Here is a 15,625-nt window from a genome sequence, read left to right on the forward strand (position 1 = left end):
ACTTTAATACATACTACTCTTAGTAGGACCCTATAATAACTACTATAACACTAAAAGCTAGTAATTTTATTGCCTAGATAGAAAAGTAAAACTTAGAGCTACTAAATAACTTTAGTACAGGCACCTTCTACAGGCTAAACATAAGCAGGGAAAGTGTTCTAGACCTTACCTTTGCTACACATAGGCTTACAAACTAGATAGAAGACTAGTAAACTCTAGCAGGCATAGGGTTATACTACCTAGGCATCCTGTTTATAATTACTATGCCTAGAACACAGCTCCCTAATAACCCTACTCTCTAGTTTAACACTAAGAAGGCAGACTAGGACCTATTTTAGAAGGAGCTAGCAAAGGAATTAGGAAAAAGCTCTGCCCTAAACACTATAAGCCCTAGACACTCTACTAGCACCTCTCTACTCCTTATCTAAGGAGAGGACAGAGAGCTAGAAAAGCAGCTTAAAGTAATAGGAAAGGAGCTTACTACAGCAATAACAAACACAGCTAAGACTACAATCCTACAAAGCTCTACTAGTGTAAGAAGTAAGCCTTAGTAGAACCTAGACCTAAAACTACTAAGGACAAACATGCTTAGCAAACAACGCCTCCTATAAAGAGAACTAGCTACTAGCCCTATAACCACATACATATAGAAAAGGGACTACCTAGTTACTAGAAATAACTACCTATAAATAGTAAAAGCAGCAAAACGCAACTACTAGAATTAATTCCTAGAAAAAGAGGATATAAAATTAATCTTTAAGGCATTATCCTATACTAGAACTATAGGTAACTAAAGCATACCTGCTATATAAGGCCCTAGGGGAATAGAGAACTCCTTTTAAGGAAAGTGCTTAGCGCTAAGAGACACTCTCTTTCCTAAACTACCTGCCTCTTAGCCTATAGAATAGAGGACCTACTAACAAGGTAGCTAGGAATAGCTACCCCTTACTAAAGAAGAGCTAGAACACGCCTGCTCCTTACAAATCTAAAGTAGCTCCCTAGGACTAGATGTAATAAACTAGGAGATAATTACTACAGTATATAAAGTAGAGATAGATATATTCTTCTATGTATTCTCTACACTATTTAACTATAGATACTACCCTTAAATCTAAAAAAGAGTAACAGGAGTTATCCTAAAAAAGCTAAATAAACTAGACTATGCAGCCCCTAAAGCCTATAGGGTAATTGCTCTCCTTAGCTACCTAGGCAAAGTTACAGAAAGACTAGTTACTAAACAGCTTAGAATACTAGCTAAAACAACTACCCTACTACACCCTTTATAACTAGGTAGAAGAGTATAAAAATTAGCTATAGACGCCTCTATACTGCTACTAAACTAAGTATAAGAATAAAGGAAACTAAAGCGTATAACAACTACAGTGTTCCTAGACATTAAAGGAGCCTTTAACTACGTCTTACTAGGCTAACTACTTACTATTCTATAACAACTAAAGCTACCCTACAGCCTAATAGCCTAGATCTAATCCTTTCTCTCTAGACGCTGACTATAACTGTCTTTTAATAGAGAAACAGAAGAATTTAGTAATATAAACGCTAGAATCCTATAAGGAAGCCCTGTCTTACCTATCCTATTCCTAATATATATTAGACCTCTATTCTAGTTAATTACAAACTACTTACTATCCTACCTAGACAACCTAGCTATTACAGTATTGTCTACTAGCCTAAAGAAAAACATCTGCCTACTAGAAAGAGATATAGCCAGCCTATTTGTAAAAGGATCTAGCTGTGTAATACAGTTTAATGCACTAAAAACTAAACTTATCTACTTTACTTTAAGCTAAAAAGCAGAAAACTACACTCTTACCCTACTAGACAGTTCTACTATAACACTAAAAAAGACTGTTAAATAGCTAGGAATCTACTTTAATAACAGGCTCTTCTTTAAGGAGTATGCTGCTATAAGGATTAGCTAAGTAAGAAACACCTTCTATAGAATGTGTAGACTAGTAAACAGCAGTAAAGGCCTTATACCTACTGCCCTTAGATAAATATACCTAGCCTATGTTACTAGCATAGCAGACTATAGATGCTAAGTCTTCTAGAAGTAATAAGCTAGGATAGCAAAACAACTATAAGGACTACAGAACCTAGCACTTAGGAAAATCTTAGGCACCTTCTAAACCTTACCTATAATTCCCTAAGAGGTAGAGGCAGTACTAGCTCCTCCTATAATAAGGCTAAACACTACAATAAGAAAGTACGCCTTTAGAGCTAGAAAGCTCCTAAAGAACTACCCTATCTATACTGCTACTACATAGCTAAAATCTACCCTATAAAACACAGACCTAGACTCTAGTATAGAGTAAAGAGAGGTAAACTATACTAGGCTAAGAATAGGACCTCCTATACAGCTTATGCAAATTACATAGTCTATAGAAAAAGCTATACCTAGTATAAGAGAAGAAAAACTAAAAGACTTCTACTTCTACCTCTAGAATAAGGCTATTACATACTAAACAGAAATCTTAAAACTACTAAAAGAAGAAGAAGTAAAAGCATATAAAATATAGATGCTATAGAAAGTAGGAAGTAATTTACTAGCTATCTACACAGACGCTTCCTCTATAGAGGGAGGCCTAGGGATAGGAGTAGGAATTACAGTCCTAGACTATAACTAAGAGCTAAAGGAAATCTATACTATAAACTATAATATTAGTAAAGGCTAAATTGTATATAAAAGAGAACTAGAAGAAATAATAAGAGGCTTTAAAATTGCAGCTACTATAGCTACTACAGGACAGAACGTCTAAGTCTTTACAAATAACTAGGCAGCTATCCTAAGACTAAAAACTCCTTTAAACAAGCTTAGATAAGCTTAGCAAATATGCTGTATAAAGGTAGCTAAAACTATTAAAGATAAAGGAGCTACAATAAGCCTTAAATGGACCCCTAGCTACTAAGACATTATAGGAAATAAGAAAGCAGACCTTCTAGTAAAAGAAGTAATAAAAAAGAGGCCTACCTCTAACGCTATAAGCATTGCTATAACTAGAATCTAAGTAAAAGCTATTATAAAAGATAAATAGGTTTATAAACTAGTTACCTATAAAGCTAAAGTAATCCTAAGGAAAGTAGACACCTACGCAGTAAAATACTAGCTAGGACTAACAAACAGGATAAAACTACCTAAATATACTAAATAAGAGATAGTAAGTACCTACTACTAACTAAAACTAGGATATAGATATAATAAAGTATACCTTTATAACCTATAGAAGGTAGATAGTAACAGATGTATCTACAGCCACATATAAATAACTTAACACATCCTACTTAGCTATAGAGAATATAAATAAGTAAGAAAAATAATATAGGATAACCTATAAGGATAATTACTCTTAATAAACCTACTACTCTACACAACCTAGGGAATTCTAGCTACTCTAGCTTTTATTTTAGACACTAGAATAGGCACCTATAAGTAGTACCTACAATAAACAACAGACACCTAAAAAATGCTGTTAACCCCCTAGAGCATAGGCTCTTACTACAGGACTCTAAACCTATATTTACTACCTTTTACAACCACGCTCCTTAAATTACTAGAGTAGCTTAACTGCTCTCGTCTTATATAGTCTTAGACTCACACAGGACGTTAAACTTATCAATCAATCAATCAATCAATCAATCAATCAACCTCCTACCCAAACACCACCGAAGCGCTCTTCGTCCTAGAAATCGCGAGTCATTACGTCCCACTAGTCCGCAACACGCAAGCCACCAACACTTCGTCTCCTCCATGCATACCCGCATCCGCCCCCCTTCTTCCAACCAGACGACCCCATGACCCGGACTCACTGAAAAAAACATATGTATATATGTATATATGTATATATCTACATATCCCTCTCGTATTGCACGCGTGGCGTCGGTGCGTTTTGTCTGGGTGGAAGTGTCTGTCTGACCATCTGTAGTGGTCTGGCGTAGTGGGATGAGTGGAGATGTAGCGGTCGGCGGGGGTATGAATCCGAAGTAGAAGCGTATGTGCACAGCCGTGCCAGATGGGCACAGGGTGTGTGTGCGAGAACGAGTACGAGACTGCAGCAAGAGGGGGCGGAAATGGTAAGTTGATTTGGTGGCGAGCCGTCGTACTGGTACGTACTACGTACGGGATTCAAGACAGATGTGCGTGGAATCGTCATCGTTCTCTTTTCTATCGCGACATCGCGCTGTGGTGATACGGTGGTGCTAGATACTAGCGCACTTCGTACCAGACGATGCAACGCATGGGTAACTCTGGCACTGGGAGCTCGTTCACGCAATGGGACTTTGTATCAGTACCTCGTGCATTCCATGCCGGTCTGCAGAGCAATTGTGCTCCATGCCCGCGAACTCGCTACTGTAGTACGAGACGAGTACATTGCCGGTTCTCTTCCATGGACTTGCACAAGGTCGAATACTGTCCACCTGTCAGCGCGCGGTGGAGAAGCAGCGGTCTTCTGGAGCGGGGTTCGGGATTTGCGCAGCGGGGTTCTGAACCTTTGTTTGTCCTTGAGGCTTTCTTTGCGTGTCTGAGATGGGGCACGGGAGTGGAGAAAGCATAGTGGGAGGCATGAGATGGTTGTGATGAGTAAGTAAGTAACTTGGATACGCCTGCCTCTAGCCCAGCAGAGTGGAGATTGTGTCTTCCGGGACTCGAAGCAGTTAGTTTTGTGCATGTTGCAGATTGATTGAACATCTCTCTCTCTCTCTCTGCAGGGGGAAGATGGTCTCAACGGTAGGCTGTCTGGGATAAGGAAGCAAATAGTCCGTGCCGGTAGTAGTTGGGCCACAAAAGTACGCCTCCGCGGTATGAGAGTTATTTGCAGGGAACAGGGTGGAGGAAAGCGAGTAGTGTAGTGCAAGGTAAGGCGCACGGGAGTACAGCGAGTGGAGGAAAGCGCGATTGTTGCTCGTATATCCTCAATGCAGAAACACACAAGAGCAGCCGCAACCAGGACACTGACACCTTCAGAAGCAGCGACGTGGGAATGTATTGGTGCCAAATGCCGATCTTCCAAGCTGCACAGCAGCATTAAGTATTATACAAATATCAACCCCCAAGCCTCACCCTGAATGTACAATCCCGCCTAAATAGAAAGAAGGACAAGAAGCCTTCGCGAAGCGCGCAAAAGAAGAGGCTAACAAGCAAGAGATGGGCAATGATGATGTACCGAACCTTTTGAGCCACAGCTGGGCGTCCATGCAACCGCGGGAAATCAAAAACACAAAAGAGATGTCTGCTCACCATCGTACCTCGTAAGGAAATGCGCCGCGAGAGGCTGGGTATGTAGGTGAAGTAGTGGGTCCAAGTGTGATGTTGTGGTGTGACGAAGAAAAAGAGGTGTCGTCGGATTATGCTGTCTGGCTGTGCGCAATCCACGCATCATGAGCCTCTCGAAGAACTACAGTGCTGTTAGCAGTTGCTTCGTGCAGGGCGAGCTGTAACTTACTCTGCAGAACATGAGCCTGCGAGGTAGAGGACTCGCATGCACACTGCAGCGTCCTGCCGTCAATGAAGTCTAGTACGACGCTGTTGGGAAGCTCTTGTCGATCCTGATCAGGAGGGTAGGGTGTTTCGAACTCAGTGAGGTGGAAGCGCTTGGTGATTCCCTTCGGGTTCGAGATCGAGGGGCTCAGGACCAGGTTGCCCAAAGCGTCGATCTCGACGAACCGGCGTTTCCATAGCTGTCTTGTGTTAGCTTGTATCACACTGCCACGGTGTAGCTGACTTACCAGTGTGTCAGGGAACTGGACGTTGAGGTCGCCAACCTGAACGGACGGCGGCGGTTCCCGCACAGACAACAAGGATGTAGGACGAAGGTCTTGCTCAGGAAGAGCTAGGCTCGAGGCTGAATTCTTCCATGGCATCGCCGACATGGACGAAGACATGCGCTTGAACAGCTTGCTTGTACGCGAGTCCTTCTTCCCTCCTTTCTTGTCCTCACGCTTCTCGTCATCCCCGTCGTGGCTGTGAATCGACTTTGTCTCACTCATCCGGCGACCAAAGGACCTCCAGCTGCTTTCAGACGAAGACCGAGGAAGCGCAGGGCCTTGATCGCGCGAGTGCGACGAGGCGGGCGCTCTAGGCGAAGCTGGCTCCATGGTTGCAGGCGGCGCCGTCTTCACGCGGGTCGGGCTCTTGGGAACAAATGCGGGCTTTTGATCGTCGATGATCAGTGGACTCTGGTGGAGGTCTAGCGGTGTCGTCTCGGTGGGCATAGCTAATGTGGGTTGCTTTGTGCGATCGTCTTGGATGATACGAGCAGTGACCTGGACGGTCTCGGGCTGCTCCACCTGCTGTACATTGTACACCGTGCTGTCCGATGTCACGGGCGAGGGTTGCAGCGCAGGCTTCTTGTCGGGCGTTGTCTGATTAGACAAGCTCAGGAATGACGGGCTGCCCAGCCGCTGGACAGGCCGATCGTCGGGAGACCTCTCGATTGGCGTCGCTGCGAAGAAGTTTGACTTTCGTTGCGCCAGGCTGGAGCCAGGTCTCGATCGAGGCGTATCGAGACCAATGCTTGGACTCAATGATGCCTGCGAATCACGCTTGGACTTCTCTGCAAGGGCCTTTATTCTTTGCGCGATGCCACCGGAGACCTTTACGGAATTCATCTTGGCCGGTGGGGCTATTTCCTCGCTCTTTGTGGATGTGATCCATGGGCCTGACGACTTCCTTGCAAGCTGTTCTGGCGCGGTTCGGCCGATGTTGTTGAACGACGTCGATACGGCCCTTTTAGGAGGAGAGGAGATCTTGGGCTCAGACGGCTGGCGAGGAAAGAAGGGCATGATTGGCGATTTGGACACCGACATTGGCTTGGCCTGTTGAACCTCTGCGCTGCGGAGTTCCTCCATGAAAGAGTCGTCGGACAGGTACTCGGCCTCGGAATTTTCCGCGCTCACCTGAATCGGGTCAAGCAGTGGCCTGCGCTTCTCTTTGGACTGATACCAGCTCTCTCCTTTGGAGGTTGGCAGGAGCATCGACTCCCTGTTGCGCCTCTTGGACTGCTTTTCGTTCTGCTGCGTGTCGTCTTCAGGGGGCATGTAGATGGTTGACTCGCGGTTGGCGCGGCGTGATTGGTCTTGGGGGTAGGAAGGCATAAGGGTTGTTGTGGATTCCCGCTTTGACGTCTGGGTGGTCTCGTCTGACTCAAGTGGGGCGTCCTCTGGCGGGGTCGGCAACTGACTAGGAACGTGCAAATTCAAAGACGGAACTGGTGTTCTGCTCTCCGGGACCACTGTCGGCGAAGCGTCTGTAGACTGCTGCTCGTCTAGTGCATCCCAGGTTGTGTGTTCTGGAATAGGACCCGTCTTCTGTGCATCGTCCATGTTATTGTGATCGTCATCGGACAGGGATGAGGGCCGGGTGGATGGTGCGACAGATGAACCTTGCGTTTGCGCAGATACCGGCGAGGACACGGATACAGCAAAGTTGAGATGGTCGTTTTCGGGTTGGTTGCTGGTGTGAACCATGCCTGAGCTGTCCACTGCCAGAGATGAAGTTGTGTGCTCGTCTAGTGATATCTTCCTGTCCTCAGACTCCCTGTTCTGCGGCGTGAGAATGTCTTCTCCGTTGACTGCTTCCGTGCCGGGCGTGGGGTTCTGGGTCTCTGCCGAGAGGTGATTCGAGTTGCCGTCGAGGTGTGGTGTCTCTGTCGCTGCGCTGCGATCATCGAGAAAGGGATTGGATTCAGCGATCTGGCCCTGTGCTTCACGGCTCGCTGTGACTTGTTCCGCCATCTTGCTCTGCTGGTCTTGGTGGGCCTTTATCTGCTTCTTACGCAATTCCAAGGCTTTCATCAACCGGGTCCTCTCTTGTGTGTTGCCGCTGGACCTGTGCCCGCTGCTGTAGCTCACGGGCATGGACCGTACACTGGCTGGGCTCTTCAGCGAGAAGGTGAGGGAGATGGGAGAAACAGGGGCTTCTGGTATCGTGGAGACGGGCGTAGGTAGAGACTTGGGGTTCGTCAGGCTCGGCTCCGAGGCTGAATCCTTGGATTTGTGCTTCTTCGCCTCGGTTGTCTTTCGATTGGCTGAGCGAAGGCCGGAGGGCAGGGAGGATTTCTGTTTCGGGATGAGTCGAGAGCCACTGCCTGAGGTGGACGGCCGCCTGCCTTCGTGTGATGGTCGGGGTCGTGGGCCCAGGGCCTCCTTTGGCTTTGTGTACTGGGCGTAGTAGTGCTCGTACAGCTCGTTGTAGTCTGGGCGAGCTGTGTGCGACGAGGCTCTTGGCTCCGGACCTCCTTGGAAGATCTTGTCGTAGCTCGTGAGCGTGTCTCTGAAGTCGCTCAGGTCGTCGGCCTCGGGCGTGTGCGGGCCCTGCGTGAGCTTCTCGATGGTGACGTGGGAGATGTCAGGCGCTGGCTTGGCCTCCAGTGGCCTATCGTCGAGGAGTACGGCGACCTGCTCTGTGTTCTGCGAGGCCACGGAGGCGCTCCGTAGGGAGGCTTCGTCGTTGCTCACTGTGGGCGCAAGGAGAGGCGGCGCGGTGGACGAGGCGGTAGGCGGTCGTGGTTGGGTGCTGGCGTGGGTGCTGGCGTGGGGGCTATCGTGGGTGCTATCGTGGGTGCTGTCGTGGATGCTGTCGTGGGCGCTGTGGTGGGCGCTGTCGTGGGTGCTGTGGTGGGCGCTGTCGTGGGTGCTGTGGTGGGCGCTGGGCTGGCCAGGCGCCTCAGACTCTTCCCTGATCCAGCTCAGCTTCTGGTGGCGGGCAGACGAGCCACTGGACGAGGAGGTCGAGGGGGCGGCGGTGTGCAGGGAGCAGGCCGAGGTAAGGGCGGCATCGCTAAGCTCCTCGGGCGAGCTGATGGAGAGGACCAGGTCGTGGGGCGTGAACCTGTCGGCCACGGTGATGAAGTGGACGGCTACGCGGGCTGCGGTGCATGTTAGCGCGGCCCTGATCTGCAGGTGGGAGGGTATTGCCTTGGAGCAGGCGCGAGGTGCCCTCGGGTATGTACTTGACCAGGACCTTGCGGCGGCGGTACAGCAGCAGGCCGTACAGCGGCGACTTGTCTGGATACTGTGCGACGGCAGCGCGGGCGTCTTGGGCGCCGCCAGTTCCCGCGGTGAGGATGGCGACAGCATCCCTTGCCGTGTACTTGAGCAGGAACCTGCACTCGATGCGTTAGCACAGCGGCAGGAGATTGCGCAGACACTGGGACATTGGGACATTGGGATATTGGGACATTGGGACATTGGAGACATGGGGACATGGGGACATGGGGACACGGGGGGGCATCGCACCATCCACCAGCCTCGGCCAGTGCGCTCTGGTAGGCCTGTGTGACGGCCAGGTCGTCGAGCCCGTTGAGCGACATTCTGGGAGCGCAGGGCCTGCAGTGCGCTGCAGCCGGTCGCGGAGTGCAGCAGCCTCCAGTGCAAAAGGGCTGCCGTGGTGCAGAGTGGCCGTGGTGCAGAGTCGCAGAGTCGCAGAGTCGCAGAGTCGCAGAGTCGCAGAGTCGCAGAGTCGCAGTGTTTGGACAAGCTGCGCGGTCCGTCGTCGCAGCGGGCGCGCGCGCCGGGGAGCGGGCCAGTGCGTGCGACCGCCTACCAGGGAGGACAGCCCAAGCCTCAAGGGACAGCCCAGGGGACAGCCTAGGGGACAGCCTAGGCGTCAACGCGAGCCACCGGTACTGCGCGATCCACGGACGGCCGCGAGTCAAGTGGCTGCCACAGTGGCTGCCAGCACTGCAGTCCAACCACACAACCACACAACGACTAACAATGCCACTGTGTAGACGCTGGCGCCTGCGAGAGCGAGAGAGTGCTGCCCCCGCTCTGCAGCATGGGAGCCAGCTGCGTGTGCGAGCGTGCACGGGCTTGGGTGAGCGCGGGCTGCTGCACGGCCGCACTGCGTAGTGTTTCACTTTCTGCCCTCCACCATCCCCTGGCCCGGGCGCCGGGTGCTGCGTCGGCGGCCCCCCTCCGGCTGGGCTGTGTTGAACGCGGACTGCCTCGACCAGGCCTCGCGCGACGGTGCACTGTCTACTAGAACTATCTACTATCTACTATCTACTATCTACTATCTACTATCTACATACTATGTACATACTATGTACACAGTAGTGCAGTAGTGAGCAAGCACATGGCAAGTAGCTCAGACACTCGCACCCACTGGCACCAGCAGACACCATCGACACCGGCAAGCCTGTCTTGTTCCTAGCCTGCGATAGACGTGGCGTGGCGGCTGCAGCTGCCGGACAACTGCCTCCGTCCAGTCGCAGTCCTGGCCTTGGCTCCAGGAACGCCATCGAATGCTTCGCACGCTATGGCTGTTCGATTGACTTTGCCCGTGTGTCACCACGCATCAATGCCATGCCGTGCCATGGCCCCAGCGAGCAGAGCGGTGCACTCCACGTCGCCGTCAAACGTCTGTTCCACGTCCCCTACCAGCAACCAGGACGGCCCCTCCAAGCCACCAGAAGACCTCTCCACCCCCTTGCAGCGTGCATGCGAACTACCCCACCAGCCCGCTCGCCCGCTCTCTACGAACCACTGATCACTAAGCCACCAGCTACCCAGATGCCTGTGGAGACAATGCTGCCTCCAACAGGCACCTCGTCTGCACCGGACGGCTGCGGCCGGTGTCACACCTTTCTTAACTGCGTCGTATCCCCGCTACCACGCAGCTGTGGCTACACCATCTCCAGCCCGAAAATCCCAACACGCCCACTGCCGGTCCAGACGCCCACGCTTTGCAGCAATCGATAGACAACACCCTTGCACACCACCACCATCATGACATCACTCCCACTAGTCTCCACGCTGCCACACGCCTCCGATGCCGACCTGACAACGGTGTTGGATCTGCTCTTCGAGCCCTCGCCCCCACTGAGCGCACTGACCCTTCCTGTGCTGCGCTCGACGACGTTCCCCAGCTACCATGTCCTGATCGTCGCCGTCAGTGCGCAATGGAAGGCACTCGCGAGCTCAGCCAACCCGGAAGACGTAAAGAAGCTCTCGGACATCCTGTGCTCCCACCCGCGGCTCGGCGAGAAGAAAGTCGACAGCGAGCAGAGCAGAAAAGAGCAGGCGCAGTTGCAGCAGGGCGCCGAGGAGGAGAAGGAGAAGCTCGCAGCCCTGAACCGCGAGTATGAAGACAAGTTCCCCGGCTTGAGATATGTGTGCGTCTACCTGATCTCCCTTTGCTTCACTCCCCACCTCCCACATGCATCGCAACCCTGCACAGTCCACTCTTGAAGAGCGGGAGAAAGAGCTAGCCACGCACCGTCACCACAACCATACTCATCTCATCATGCAAATTCTACACAACTAACACCCCCAAGCGTCTTCGTCAATGGCCGTCCCCGCTCTGCCATCATGGAAGACATGCGCGCCCGCATCGCCCGCGCCGACATGGCTGCAGAGCGACAAGAAGCGATCCAGGCCATGTGCGACATAGCCCTCGACCGCGCCCGCAAGCTGCAGGCGTAAAGGTCTCTGACCTTCTAGCATCTGCCATGTGAGTAGGCGAGTAATTTCACGAGGGAGAGAGGGAGAGAGGGAGAGAGAGGGAGAGAGAGGGAGAGAGAGGGAGAGAGAGGGAGAGAGAGGGAGAGAGGGAGAGAGGGAGAGAGACAGAGAGAGAGAGAAAGAGAGAGAAAGAGAGAGAAAGAGAGAGAAAGAGAGAGAAAGAGAGAGATAGAGAGAGAGAGATAGAGAGAGAGAGATAGAGAGAGAGAGACAGAGAGAGATAGAGAGAGAGCTAGCACAGTTTGATTCATGATACAGCGACCCTTTTTCCACCTGCTCTGGTACGTAGTCTGTCACTCCAGAAAAAGGGAAGAAGCGTCTGTTGCTCCAGAAATAGGGAAGAAGTATCTGTTACTCTAGAAATAGGGAAGAAGTATTGGTTGCTCTGAAAATGAGTTGTGTCGGTTACTCCAGAAAATGAGAGAAGAGATTATATTTGGTACACTGCATTCACTCTTCCACATACGACCATAGGACGTTGAAAACAAGTTCTCCTGCCCGACCCGCCGTCTGTCGTGGTACCGTTTTGAGAAGACTGTTATCCACATTTCTGTTTTCGGTAACCATACCTTCAAACAAGCTAAGCTCTATCTAGTTCTATTTGTCCTCTCTCTTTGTCGCAGGAACACCAAACTGGAGTCAAGTTCCTGGTCTGTGAGCTTTCATGCCGACCGCCGACACTGCCATGCTGTTAACTACGCTGCCTGTTATGGTATTTTTCCCGCGCCCACCCTCCTGCGGTCGTACGTTGACGGCCGCACGTTGACAGCCGCTTGCCCCCTCCTCACAACCTCTACTCTTCCGCAATACCTCAGTTGACTAAAAGCAGAATGCGCAAAGCTACTAGACATATCAACCTTGAGGATTTCAAAAAACGAGCTCGGCAAGAGGTCGCGCCGCAACCGCTTAGCTCAGAGGATATCAAGAGAGCCCTGATCAAATCCAGCTATGATTCCTACAAGTTTACAATGGAGCAATGGTCGTAGTAAGTCTCAACACGCATAGTTATACATGATTGAAGACGCTCACTAGCTGCTTAGCTTCTCTAAACATATTCTGGAGAAACCGATGGCTGAGCAACGCTTTACAGAGGCACCTACAACTTTTCAGATTAAGCTCTTCCTGGAGTGGTTTACTCAGACACGTACAGGTCTCTTGGAAGAATGTATTACTGACACAACCCTTTTCAACCGCTTCAACAGTCTGAAGCGGGCTGTTAAGATCCACACGCGTTACCAATACACTACCGTGCAGAACCAGGACATTATCAGTTTTGTCACAAAGGACCTCATCCCACGGGGCCTTCTCTCAACATGCGCTCGCGCTAAGCCACTTGCGCCTGCCGCAGTTGCAAAAGACATTATTAGGTTTCTGTTCGCTAGCGACGAGTACAAGCATCTGCACCCTCGCATACGTACCTAGATGGCTTTTGCCATACAGCTTATGCTTCTTGTTAGCGTCCAACCAGGAGAAGTAGTTGAGTCAGATGCATGGTATCAGACTAATAAGGGCTTGCTTTACAAGGATATTGAGCTTGTTCGCTTGTGGAGCAGCAGCCATCCTGGGTGGCGTCTCCATGTCAAGTTGAGAAACCGAAAGGGACATCGTGAATACAAGAAACATGCGTACGATCCTCCCTGAGCTAGTGGTCATAATACACACGACTAACGCTGAACAGACCTGTTATGACGCTGTATGAGGAGCCGCTTATGAGGTACATGTGTCCCGTAACATGGTTCCTGTCGCTTGCCTTTGCAGATGGAGTGTTTGAGGATATGGGAACTTCTAACGATCTAGAAACTGTAAAACCTATCCTAGGAAATATGCTTTATAGGGCCAAGTACAAGTCTGAAGTTCTAGAGCGTCCTGTTATGAGGGGCATGCGCGCGGATAAATCCATATCTGAGACCAGAATATAGACCTACGATTGTTTCAACTCAGCATTAAAGAGCGCTAGTTAACGGGCTGGCTATTAAGAGAACCTTAGTGCATATTGCTTCAGGCGCGCCTTTGCGCATGCTGTTGAGGGCAAGTAAAGTACGCAAGGTTATGGAGCGAAGCTAACATGCATTTAGGCCAAGCCACAGCCACCCAGCAAAGGACATTAATAGGGCACAAATATGAAGATACAGCTTAATACTATGTCTCTAGATTCATTGGTATTGACAGCTAATTGATTATTTATGAACGTGAGCAGTGTCTTGACCTGTACAAGGAGTCCAGCTCTATAATAGCAAATCAGAATCTGCTGGCGCCTAAACCACCAGGATCAATGCTCACGGAGCCACTGTGTGAAAGAGCAACAAAATCACTGGAAGAGGAAGAAGAGAGACATCCTCAAGTGGTATCGACCATGTTGCTCTCTGCGACGCAGGAATACGAACTTAGGCGACAATCCCAGGAGAAGGCGTATCAAAAAGACCGCCAAGAATACCTTAAAGGGAAAGGCAGAGTAATTAGGGCAACGGCACCAATATCCGCAGTTCTCTTCCGCAAACCGTCCCGTTATCTACTAGCGCTACTCAAGTTTGAGCCTGATCGCCAGCTCGTATTGGACCTTATGTTCCGCAATGATAGTAGTACTAACAAGACTACTGCTGCTCTTTCGCTAACAGAGGTTCTTAAGCCTCTTATCAGCCTGGCTAGGTCTCAGAGGAAACGATACGCGTACAAAACCGCAGAGCCAACAAGCCAGAACTGCTGTAGTGATTGCAGTAAAAATTTGACCAAGTAAGTACATCTTTGCTCCCTTTAGGCTCCGGCTTACGTTTCTTAGCCTTCGTCCAGATCGTGTCCACAGTCATTTACTACAGTGCGCACGCTAACAGCGCATTAACTGCGAACGCGATCATATAACGGAACAGTTCTTGAAGATTTATACGTGTCTTTGGAATAATTGCTACTACCGCTTTAACGGGAAGACGTGTGGGTTATATTCTCGCCATGTGACCAAACATCTTAAGCATTCTAGGTCACACTAATGCCTATAGTCTGACTGTTATAAGATACTAGGAAGTAATAAGGATCTTGCATACTACGTGTCAGAGAAGCATTATGTCCTAAACAAATAGACAATGCTTACAAGAATGCACTATTGCTACAAGCATGATGTATAGTGTCGTTCTAACTAGATATAGAACGCACATTTACAAAGAAAGTACCTTAAAAAACTAAACAACTACTGCAGTTTAATTAAAGAGTGCGGAGTTGTGGTAGTTGCTGCACATTGCTTGTTTTGTCTTAGTGCTGATGCACTGTTGGCAATACGCTTCGCACAATTTAGTAACGTTTTTACATTACATAAACACATTAAGGAGCATTTAACTTAAAAGCATAATCTTAAAGTATGCCCCTACCCGCTCTGCGAAGATGAGTTGTCCTCAGAGTCTGAGTTCTGGAATCATGCAACTTCGGTTCACGGCATCCCTCCATTTGGTCCGCGCAGGGTAACAGGGAAACGCAAAACACCTAAAGATGGCGACAACAACTAAGGTACTACGAAGTTTAAGCGCAGCATAATGCATTAGTGTGGCGAGTGCGCAGGATGGGCGCTTAGGACAGTCGATCATTAAGCAATTGGATCGTCAGACAAGAGAATTAGATGACGGAAACAGGGTATGTACACCATGTTCAACAGTTTACATGATTCAGGAAGCAGACAGATTTAGCGTTAAACAGACTCTTTAAATGGATACATAAGAAGTAACTTGATTAATTAATGTCCTGCACAACGATTATCGGAATGTTGCAATCTCCGGCTCACATCTATGTCGCAAAACCTAACACTCAGGGACCCCCAATAGTGCAGTTGCAACATGTTAAGCAAACTACGCGTCGGAAAGCAAAGATGGCGACGAGGTGGCATGTCCAGGCGCATCAAGCACTCGCGCATGCGCTCTTATTTCCGCCTGTTCCACTGCCAACGGCCAAACCACCGCCTATCCTAGCACCGCGCCCATCCCGCGAGCTCCTGCAATCTCGGCTTCTCAAATTGCTTCAACACTTAGATGAACCACTAGAAGGACAATATGCGAAAGTTTCCTGCTTGTACAACCAGAACGCAGTTCTTGTATGTATCTAGGCATAACATGCTTGATTAAGCTAATGGTACCAAGGGCTCGCTCGATCTGTCAGGCCAAACATC

At 49.5% G+C, this 15,625-nt stretch overlaps 3 protein-coding genes across 3 annotated transcripts, besides 8 other annotated features; 2 read left to right on the plus strand and 1 right to left on the minus strand.

The window, feature by feature from the left end:
* Positions 1-3,630: part of a mobile genetic element that runs on past the window's edge.
* Positions 3,631-3,663: a tandem repeat.
* Positions 3,664-3,835: 172 nt separating this feature from the next.
* Positions 3,836-3,871: a tandem repeat.
* Positions 3,872-4,704: 833 nt separating this feature from the next.
* Positions 4,705-4,721: a tandem repeat.
* Positions 4,722-5,361: 640 nt separating this feature from the next.
* On the minus strand, positions 5,362-9,326 carry EKO05_0005342 (uncharacterized protein; the record flags this gene model as incomplete). Its single annotated transcript, XM_059636575.1, has 5 exons — positions 5,362-5,411; positions 5,460-5,694; positions 5,743-8,882; positions 8,932-9,119; positions 9,253-9,326. The coding sequence occupies 5 exons, from the start codon at positions 9,324-9,326 to the stop codon at positions 5,362-5,364; spliced, it is 3,687 nt and encodes a 1,228-aa protein (XP_059492558.1).
* Positions 7,318-7,357: a tandem repeat.
* Positions 9,160-9,236: a tandem repeat.
* A 95-nt stretch (positions 9,327-9,421) lies between the features above and the next one.
* Positions 9,422-9,481: a tandem repeat.
* Positions 9,482-10,001: 520 nt separating this feature from the next.
* Positions 10,002-10,045: a tandem repeat.
* A 701-nt stretch (positions 10,046-10,746) lies between these two features.
* EKO05_0005343 (uncharacterized protein) lies at positions 10,747-11,442 on the plus strand (the record flags this gene model as incomplete). Its single annotated transcript, XM_038940151.1, has 2 exons — positions 10,747-11,132; positions 11,295-11,442. The coding sequence occupies 2 exons, from the start codon at positions 10,747-10,749 to the stop codon at positions 11,440-11,442; spliced, it is 534 nt and encodes a 177-aa protein (XP_038798362.1).
* An 869-nt stretch (positions 11,443-12,311) lies between these two features.
* On the plus strand, positions 12,312-12,903 carry EKO05_0005344 (uncharacterized protein; the record flags this gene model as incomplete). Its single annotated transcript, XM_038940044.2, has 2 exons — positions 12,312-12,466; positions 12,522-12,903. 2 exons carry the CDS (start codon positions 12,312-12,314, stop codon positions 12,901-12,903), a joined length of 537 nt encoding a protein of 178 aa, XP_038798363.2.
* Between the last annotated feature and the right edge of the window lie 2,722 nt (positions 12,904-15,625).

The sequence above is a fragment of the Ascochyta rabiei genome, chromosome 8, assembly GCF_004011695.2.
Source record: "Ascochyta rabiei chromosome 8, complete sequence".
Taxonomy (NCBI): domain Eukaryota; kingdom Fungi; phylum Ascomycota; class Dothideomycetes; order Pleosporales; family Didymellaceae; genus Ascochyta; species Ascochyta rabiei.